Source organism: Oncorhynchus gorbuscha, unplaced genomic scaffold (genome assembly GCF_021184085.1).
Source record: "Oncorhynchus gorbuscha isolate QuinsamMale2020 ecotype Even-year unplaced genomic scaffold, OgorEven_v1.0 Un_scaffold_10228, whole genome shotgun sequence".
In the NCBI taxonomy this organism is placed as follows: domain Eukaryota; kingdom Metazoa; phylum Chordata; class Actinopteri; order Salmoniformes; family Salmonidae; genus Oncorhynchus; species Oncorhynchus gorbuscha.
In genome coordinates this window covers 1-11,437 of record NW_025753029.1, presented here as the reverse complement: position 1 = coordinate 11,437, position 11,437 = coordinate 1, and the positions used below count along the sequence as shown (strand labels likewise).

General features: G+C 43.6%; 1 protein-coding gene across 1 annotated transcript; it reads right to left on the bottom strand.

Moving 5' to 3' along the window:
• Positions 1-9,717: 9,717 nt before the first annotated feature.
• On the bottom strand, positions 9,718-11,110 carry LOC124030255 (DNA-directed RNA polymerase III subunit RPC1-like; the record flags this gene model as incomplete). The annotated part of the gene is made up of 2 exons (XM_046341678.1): positions 9,718-9,930; positions 10,940-11,110. Coding segments are annotated over 2 exons (369 nt in total), but the record flags the coding sequence as incomplete, so codon positions are not given.
• Positions 11,111-11,437: the final 327 nt, after the last annotated feature.

Sequence of the window (11,437 nt, the reverse complement as noted above, 5' to 3'; positions counted from 1 at the left end):
ACTGATGTAGAAACAGGAACAATATACACAAACCCTGTACTGATGAAGAAACAGGAACAATATACACAAACCCTGTACTGATGTAGAAACAGGAACAATATACACAAACCCTGTACTGATGTAGAAACAGGAACAATATACACAAACCCTGTACTGATGTAGAAACAGGAACAATATACACAAACCCTGTACTGATGAAGAAACAGGAACAATATACACAGGCTTCTTTGTGATGTAGAAACAGGACAAACAACAACAAACCCTGTACTGGTAGAAGAAACAGGAACAATATACACAAACCCTGTACTGATGTAGAAACAGGAACAATATACACAAACCCTGTACTGATGTAGAAACAGGAACAATATACACAAACCCTGTACTGATGAAGAAACAGGAACAATATACACAAACCCTGTTAGAACAACATACATTATAAATGGTAATACATGTTTAGAAATGCTTTTAATGTTTAGAGAAGCTTATTTTATGTGAAAAGATGCATTTCGAGTCACAGTACTCATAGTACACGTCTTTATTAGGAGGAATCCTAGAGCACGGAGGTCTCATGGGACACGTCATTAAAGGAGAATCCCTGAATCCTCATTAAGAATCCTAGAGCACGGAGGTCTCAGGTCTTAAAGGAGGAATCATCTCATGGTACACGTCATTAAAGGAGGAATCCTAGAGCACGGAGGTCTCATGGTAGAGGTCATTAAAGGAGGAATCCTAGAGCACGGAGGTCTCATGGTACAGGTCATTAAAGGAGGAATCCTAGAGCACGGAGGTCTCATGGTACAGGTCATTAAAGGAGGAATCCTAGAGCACGGAGGTCTCATGGGACTCATGGTACAGGTCATTAAGGAGGATCCTAGAGCACGGAGGTCTCATCCTAGAGCACGGAGGTCTCATGGTACGCACCTAGAGGAGGTCTCATGGTACACGTCATTAAAGGAGGAATCCCTGGAAGTCTCATGGTACTAGGAGGTCTCATGGTACCACGTCTTTATTAGGAGAATCCCTATTAAAGGAGGAATCCCTACACGGAGGTCTCATGGTAGAGGTCATTAAAGGAGGAATCCTAGAGCACGGAGGTCTCATGGTACACGTCTTTATTAGGAGGAATCCTAGAGCACGGAGGTCTCATGGTACACGTCATTAAAGGAGGAATCCTAGAGCACGGAGGTCTCATGGTACAGGTCATTAAAGGAGGAATCTCACAGAGCACGGAGGTCTCATGGTACAGGTCTCATGGTACACGTCAAAGGAGGAATCACGGAAGTCTCAGAGCTTTACAGGAGGAATCCTAGAGCACGGAGTCTCATGGGACACGTCATTAAAGGAGGAATCCTAGAGCACGGAGGTCTCATGGTACAGGTCATTAAAGGAGGAATCCTAGAGCACGGAGGTCTCATGGTACACGTCTTTATTAGGAGGAATCCTAGAGCACGGAGGTCTCATGGGGTACAGGTCTTTAACACTAGAACTGCCTGGCCTTTCAGCCTATCAGTGCCCACTAGAGAACGTTGCTGGGCATCCTTCTGCATATGCCTCAGATGTATATCAACCCGCAAAGACACAAACATGCTTGATTAATAGTGTATAAACTATTGTAAAGGATTAAATTGCATAAAGAAATGCCTGTGGGAATAAAAAAATTAAAAAACGTTGTAGAACACCGTGTTCGGCAGATGGAAAGGCCGTCTGTTTCTTTTATTTATTTGACCTTTATTTAACCAGACAAGTCAGTTAAGAACAAATTCTTATTTACAATGACGGCCTGAGAACAGTGGGTTAACTGCCTGTTCAGGGGCAGAACGACAGATTTGTACCTTGTCAGCTTGGGTTTGAACTTAACCACTAGCAAATCCCAATGGACCCAGGTTACTAGCCCAACGCTCTAACCACTTAACACTAGTCCTATATAGCTACCCTGCCGCCCTAGGCCCATATAGAGCCCAATGGGCCCAGGTTAACACTAGTCCTATATAGAGCCCAATGGGCCCAGGTTAACACTAGTCCCTGGGCCCAGGTTAACACTAGTCCTATATTTGCCCAATGGGCCCAGGTTGACACTAGTCCCTATATAGAGCCCAATGGGCCCAGGTTAACACTAGTCCCTATATAGAGCCCAATGGGCCCAGGTTAACACTAGTCCTATAGTCCCAGCTTGACACTAGTCCCTAGAGCCCAATGGGCCCAGGTTGACACTAGTCCCTATATAGAGCCCAATGGGCCCAGGTTGACACTAGTCCTGGGCCCATTAGTCCCTATATAGCCCAATGGGCCCAGGTTGACACTAATCCTATATAGAGCCCAATGGGCCCAGGTTAACACTAGTCCTATATAGAGCCCAATGGGCCCAGGTTGACACTAGTCCTATATAGAGCCCAATGGGCCCAGGTTGAAACTAGTCCCTATATAGAGCCCAATGGGCCCAGGTCTATCCCTATATAGGCTGGGACATTACTGATGACTGATATAGGCTGGGCCCAGGACATTACTGATGATTGACTGATATAGGTCTATAGGCTGGGACATTACTGTTGATGACTGATATAGGTCTATAGGCTGGGACATTACTGTTGATGACTGATATAGGTCTATAGGCTGGGACATTACTGTTGATGACTGATATAGGTCTATAGGCTGGGACATTACTGATGACTGATATAGGTCTATAGGCTGGGACATTACTGATGACTGATATAGGTCTATAGGCTGGGACATTACTGATGATGACTGATATAGGTCTATAGGCTGGGACATTACTGATGACTGATATAGGTCTATAGGCTGGGACATTACTGATGATGACTGATATAGGTCTATAGGCTGGGACATTACTGTTGATGACTGATAGGTCTATAGGCTGGGACATTACTGATGATGACTGATATAGGTCTATAGGCTGGGACATTACTGTTGATGACTGATATAGGTCTATAGGCTGGGACATTACTGATGATGACTGATATAGGTCTATAGGCTGGGACATTACTGATGACTGATATAGGTCTATAGGCTGGGACATTACTGATGATGACTGATATAGGTCTATAGGCTGGGACATTACTGTTGATGACTGATATAGGTCTATAGGCTGGGACATTACTGTTGATGACTGATATAGGTCTATAGGCTGGACATTACTGTTGATGACTGATATAGGTCTATAGGCTGGGACATTACTGATGATGACTGATATAGGTCTATAGGCTGGGACATTACTGATGATGACTGATATAGGTCTATAGGCTGGGACATTACTGATGATGACTGATATAGGTCTATAGGCTGGGACATTACTGATGACTGATATAGGTCTATAGGCTGGGACATTACTGATGACTGATATAGGTCTATAGGCTGGGACATTACTGATGACTGATATAGGTCTATAGGCTGGGACATTACTGATGACTGATATAGGTCTATAGGCTGGGACATTACTGTTGATGACTGATATAGGTCTATAGGCTGGGACATTACTGTTGATGACTGATATAGGTCTATAGGCTGGGACATTACTGTTGATGACTGATATAGGTCTATAGGCTGGGACATTACTGTTGATGACTGATATAGGTCTATAGGCTGGGACATTACTGATGACTGATATAGGTCTATAGGCTGGGACATTACTGATGACTGATATAGGTCTATAGGCTGGGACATTACTGATGACTGATATAGGTCTATAGGCTGGGACATTACTGATGACTGATATAGGTCTATAGGCTGGGACATTACTGTTGACTGATATAGGTCTATAGGCTGGGACACATTACTGATATAGGTGATGACTGATATGACTGGTCTATAGGCTGGGACATTACTGATGACTGATATGGAGGTCTATAGGCTGGGACATTGTTGATGACTGATATAGGTCTATAGGCTGGGACATTACTGATGATGACTGATATAGGTCTATAGGCTGGGACATTACTGATGACTGATATAGGTCTATAGGCTGGGACATTACTGATGATGACTGATATAGGTCTATAGGCTGGGACATTACTGATGATGACTGATATAGGTCTATAGGCTGGGACATCACTGATGATAACTGATATAGGTCTATAGGCTGGGACATTACTGATGACTGATATAGGTCTATAGGCTGGGACATTACTGTTGATGACTGATATAGGTCTATAGGCTGGGACATTACTGTTGATGACTGATATAGGTCTATAGGCTGGGACATTACTGATGACTGATATAGGTCTATAGGCTGGGACATTACTGATGACTGATATAGGTCTATAGGCTGGGACATTACTGACGACTGATATAGGTCTATAGGCTGGGACATTACTGTTGATGACTGATATAGGTCTATAGGCTGGGACATTACTGATGACTGATATAGGTCTTTAGGCTGGGACATTACTGTTGATGACTGATATAGGTCTATAGGCTATAGCATTACTGTTGATGACTGATATAGGTCTATAGGCTGGGACATTACTGTTGATGACTGATATAGGTCTATAGGCTGGGACATTACTGACGACTGATATAGGTCTATAGGCTGGGACATTACTGTTGATGACTGATATAGGTCTATAGGCTGGGACATTACTGATGACTGATATAGGTCTATAGGCTGGGACATTACTGATGACTGATATAGGTCTATAGGCTGGGACATTACTGATGACTGATATAGGTCTATAGGCTGGGACATTACTGATGATGACTGATATAGGTCTATAGGCTGGGACATTACTGATGACTGATATAGGTCTATAGGCTGGGACATTGTTGATGACTGATATAGGTCTATAGGCTGGGACATTACTGATGATGACTGATATAGGTCTATAGGCTGGGACATTACTGATGACTGATATAGGTCTATAGGCTGGGACATTACTGATGATGACTGATATAGGTCTATAGGCTGGGACATTACTGATGATGACTGATATAGGTCTATAGGCTGGGACATCACTGATGATAACTGATATAGGTCTATAGGCTGGGACATTACTGATGATGACTGATATAGGTCTATAGGCTGGGACATTACTGTTGATGACTGATATAGGTCTATAGGCTGGGACATTACTGTTGATGACTGATATAGGTCTATAGGCTGGGACATTACTGATGACTGATATAGGTCTATAGGCTGGGACATTACTGATGACTGATATAGGTCTATAGGCTGGGACATTACTGATGACTGATATAGGTCTATAGGCTGGGACATTACTGTTGATGACTGATATAGGTCTATAGGCTGGGACATTACTGATGACTGATATAGGTCTTTAGGCTGGGACATTACTGTTGATGACTGATATAGGTCTATAGGCTGGGACATTACTGTTGATGACTGATATAGGTCTATAGGCTGGGACATTACTGTTGATGACTGATATAGGTCTATAGGCTGGGACATTACTGATGACTGATATAGGTCTATAGGCTGGGACATTACTGATGACTGATATAGGTCTATAGGCTGGGACATTACTGTTGATGACTGATATAGGTCTATAGGCTGGGACATTACTGTTGATGACTGATATAGGTCTATAGGCTGGGACATTACTGATGATGACTGATATAGGTCTATAGGCTGGGACATTACTGATGACTGATGTAGGTTTATAGGCTGGGACATTACTGTTGATGACTGATATAGGTCTATAGGCTGGGACATTACTGTTGATGACTGATATAGGTCTATAGGCTGGGACATTACTGATGACTGATATAGGTCTATAGGCTGGGACATTGTTGATGACTGATATAGGTCTATAGGCTGGGACATTACTGATGATGACTGATATAGGTCTATAGGCTGGGACATTACTGATGATGACTGATATAGGTCTATAGGCTGGGACATTACTGATGATGACTGATATAGGTCTATAGGCTGGGACATTACTGATGATGACTGATATAGGTCTATAGGCTGGGACATTACTGATGATAACTGATATAGGTCTATAGGCTGGGACATTACTGATGATGACTGATATAGGTCTATAGGCTGGGACATTACTGTTGATGACTGATATAGGTCTATAGGCTGGGACATTACTGTTGATGACTGATATAGGTCTATAGGCTGGGACATTACTGTTGATGACTGATATAGGTCTATAGGCTGGGACATTACTGTTGATGACTGATATAGGTCTATAGGCTGGGACATTACTGATGACTGATATAGGTCTATAGGCTGGGACATTACTGTTGATGACTGATATAGGTCTATAGGCTGGGACATTACTGATGACTGATATAGGTCTTTAGGCTGGGACATTACTGTTGATGACTGATATAGGTCTATAGGCTATAGCATTACTGTTGATGACTGATATAGGTCTATAGGCTGGGACATTACTGTTGATGACTGATATAGGTCTATAGGCTGGGACATTACTGTTGATGACTGATATAGGTCTATAGGCTGGGACATTACTGATGACTGATATAGGTCTATAGGCTGGGACATTACTGTTGATGACTGATATAGGTCTATAGGCTGGGACATTACTGATGACTGATATAGGTCTATAGGCTGGGACATTACTGTTGATGACTGATATAGGTCTATAGGCTGGGACATTACTGATGATGACTGATATAGGTCTATAGGCTGGGACATTACTGATGACTGATATAGGTCTATAGGCTGGGACATTACTGATGACTGATATAGGTCTATAGGCTGGGACATTACTGATGACTGATATAGGTCTATAGGCTGGGACATTACTGTTGATGACTGATATAGGTCTATAGGCTGGGACATTACTGATGATGACTGATATAGGTCTATAGGCTGGGACATTACTGATGATGACTGATATAGGTCTATAGGCTGGGACATTACTGATGACTGATATAGGTCTATAGGCTGGGACATTACTGTTGATGACTGATATAGGTCTATAGGCTGGGACATTACTGTTGATGACTGATATAGGTCTATAGGCTGGGACATTACTGTTGATGACTGATATAGGTCTATAGGCTGGGACATTACTGTTGATGACTGATATAGGTCTATAGGCTGGGACATTACTGATGACTGATATAGGTCTATAGGCTGGGACATTACTGTTGATGACTGATATAGGTCTATAGGCTGGGACATTACTGTTGATGACTGATATAGGTCTATAGGCTGGGACATTACTGTTGATGACTGATATAGGTCTATAGGCTGGGACATTACTGATGATGACTGATATAGGTCTATAGGCTGGGACATTACTGATGACTGATGTAGGTTTATAGGCTGGGACATTACTGATGACTGATATAGGTCTATAGGCTGGGACATTACTGATGACTGATATAGGTCTATAGGCTGGGACATTACTGTTGATGACTGATATAGGTCTATAGGCTGGGACATTACTGATGACTGATATAGGTCTATAGGCTGGGACATTACTGATGATGACTGATATAGGTCTATAGGCTGGGACATTACTGATGACTGATGTAGGTCTATAGGCTGGGACATTACTGTTGATGACTGATATAGGTCTATAGGCTGGGACATTACTGTTGATGACTGATATAGGTCTATAGGCTGGGACATTACTGTTGATGACTGATATAGGTCTATAGGCTGGGACATTACTGTTGATGACTGATATAGGTCTATAGGCTGGGACATTACTGATGACTGATATAGGTCTATAGGCTGGGACATTACTGTTGATGACTGATATAGGTCTATAGGCTGGGACATTACTGATGATGACTGATATAGGTCTATAGGCTGGGACATTACTGATGATGACTGATATAGGTCTATAGGCTGGGACATTACTGATGATGACTGATATAGGTCTATAGGCTGGGACATTACTGATGATGACTGATATAGGTCTATAGGCTGGGACATTACTGATGATGACTGATATAGGTCTATAGGCTGGGACATTACTGATGATGACTGATATAGGTCTATAGGCTGGGACATTACTGATGATGACTGATATAGGTCTATAGGCTGGGACATTACTGATGACTGATATAGGTCTATAGGCTGGGACATTACTGATGACTGATATAGGTCTATAGGCTGGGACATTACTGATGACTGATATAGGTCTATAGGCTGGGACATTACTGTTGATGACTGATATAGGTCTATAGGCTGGGACATTACTGTTGATGACTGATATAGGTCTATAGGCTGGGACATTACTGTTGATGACTGATATAGGTCTATAGGCTGGGACATTACTGATGATGACTGATATAGGTCTATAGGCTGGGACATTACTGATGATGACTGATATAGGTCTATAGGCTGGGACATTACTGACGACTGATATAGGTCTATAGGCTGGGACATTACTGACGACTGATATAGGTCTATAGGCTGGGACATTACTGTTGATGACTGATATAGGTCTATAGGCTGGGACATTACTGTTGATGACTGATATAGGTCTATAGGCTGGGACATTACTGTTGATGACTGATATAGGTCTATAGGCTGGGACATTACTGTTGATGACTGATATAGGTCTATAGGCTGGGACATTACTGTTGATGACTGATATAGGTCTATAGGCTGGGACATTACTGATGACTGATATAGGTCTATAGGCTGGGACATTACTGTTGATGACTGATATAGGTCTATAGGCTGGGACATTACTGATGATGACTGATATAGGTCTATAGGCTGGGACATTACTGATGATAACTGATATAGGTCTATAGGCTGGGACATTACTGATGATGACTGATATAGGTCTATAGGCTGGGACATTACTGTTGATGACTGATATAGGTCTATAGGCTGGGACATTACTGATGATGACTGATATAGGTCTATAGGCTGGGACATTACTGATGATGACTGATATAGGTCTATAGGCTGGGACATTACTGATGATGACTGATATAGGTCTATAGGCTGGGACATTACTGATGACTGATATAGGTCTATAGGCTGGGACATTACTGTTGATGACTGATATAGGTCTATAGGCTGGGACATTACTGTTGATGACTGATATAGGTCTATAGGCTGGGACATTACTGTTGATGACTGATATAGGTCTATAGGCTGGGACATTACTGATGATGACTGATATAGGTCTATAGGCTGGGACATTACTGATGATGACTGATATAGGTCTATAGGCTGGGACATTACTGATGACTGATATAGGTCTATAGGCTGGGACATTACTGATGACTGATATAGGTCTATAGGCTGGGACATTACTGACGACTGATATAGGTCTATAGGCTGGGACATTACTGTTGATGACTGATATAGGTCTATAGGCTGGGACATTACTGATGACTGATATAGGTCTATAGGCTGGGACATTACTGATGACTGATATAGGTCTATAGGCTGGGACATTACTGATGACTGATATAGGTCTATAGGCTGGGACATTACTGATGACTGATATAGGTCTATAGGCTGGGACATTACTGATGACTGATATAGGTCTATAGGCTGGGACATTACTGATGACTGATATAGGTCTATAGGCTGGGACATTACTGATGACTGATATAGGTCTATAGGCTGGGACATTACTGATGACTGATATAGGTCTATAGGCTGGGACATTACTGATGACTGATATAAGTCTATAGGCTGGGACATTACTGTTGATAATAGATCTAAAAATCAATAATATAGTCTGGTCCCAAACGGCTCCCTATTCCATACGGTATGCAGTGCACTACTTTAGACCAGGGCTCTGGTTAAAGTGCACTATGTAGGGAATAGGGTGCCATTTTGAATGCAAGACATAGAAGCAGACAAGTGGATAAGTGATAGTTATTTACCTCGAGGAAGCTGTCTCGGCAGCACTTGAAGTCACTCCTCTTCATGATGGACTCTGCTGTCAGGACCAACTCATTCTTACTCAGGGCTGGCTGCTCTGAACACGTGTGGACAGACTGGGGGATGGAAGGATGGAGGAGGGATGAGGGATAGAGGGATGAGGGATAGAGGGTTGGATGGATGAGGGATGGAGAGAGGAGGGATAGAGGGATGGAGAGAGGAGGGATAGAGGGATGGAGAGAGAGGGATGGAGAGGATGGAGAGAGAGGGATGGAGAGAGAGGGATGGAGAGAGAGGGATGGAGAGAGAGTGATAGAGGGAGGAGGGATGGAAGGAAGAGGAGTGATGGAGGGATAGAGGGAGGAGGGATGGAAGGAAGAGGAGAAATGGAGGGATAGAGGGAGAGGGATGGAAGGAAGAGGAGTGATGGAGGGATAGAGGGAGGAGGGATGGAAGGAAGAGGAGTGATGGAGGGATAGAGGGGAGGAGGGATGGAAGGAAGAGGAGTGATGGAGTGATGGAGGGAAGAGAGAGATGGAGGGATGAAGGAGGAGGTATGGAGGGAAGAGGAGAAATGGAGGGATAGAGGAGGAGGGATAGAGTGATGTAGGAATAGAGGAGGAGGTATGAAGGGATAGAGTGATGTAGGAATAGAGGGAGGAGTGATGGAGGGATAGAGGGAGGAGTGCGGATGTGTTATTAGTAACTGTGGGCAGGTGAACAAACAGCTGACCTGCATCACCAACACAGACATAGAGATGACAACATGCATGCTGGGTAAATCCTCATTTCACCGTCTGCACATTCTGAAGCCTGGCACTTTGAAATGTAGGCTTGTTTATGTTATTGATGCCAGACTGACGACAGGTGAGGTCTAAGAGAATAATGGGTGTGTGAGTGTGAGCGTGTGTCTCTGTGTGTGCGTGTCTCTCTCTCTGTATCTGTGTGTGTGTCTCTGTGTGTGTGTATGTCTGTCTGTCTGTGTGTGTATGTCTGTCTGTGTCTCTGTGTGTGTGTGTGTGTGTGTGTGTGTGTGTGTGTGTGTGTGTGTGTGTGTGTGTGTGTGTGTGTGTGTGTGTGCTTGCATGTGAGATTAAGTATTGCCGCAGCACGTGTGTGACTCACCCGGATGTTGTCCAGGACTCTGTTGAACTCCAACGGCTCATCTTTCCCCTCCATGGCGGCCGGGTCCAGGCCGTCCCCCCCGTAGACAAACTGGATGATGTCACCAGTGGAGCTCCGTACCGTCAGATCATACTGGGAACACAGGTCCTCCAGCGACTTCACCAGGCGCCTCTGTTGACACACAACACAGCCACCACAGAAGAACAGATCAGAGGACGTCTCAACAGATAGGCCTCTTTAATCCTGCTTGTTGTGTCAGCGTGTGTGTGTGTGTGTGTGTGTGTGTGTGTGTGTGTGTGTGTGTGTGTGTGTGTGTGTGTGTGTGTGTGTGTGTGTGTGTGTGTGTGTGTGTGTGTGTGTCCACTCAACACCCCTTCCTCTGCTTCGTGTCATTAGTCAGATGGTGAGCTGTTCTGATCTGAACACATCAGCAACACATACCCCTAAGAGACCTCCACTCTGGACCACCAAGCCAGTTCCACTGCATGTTGTTTTCGT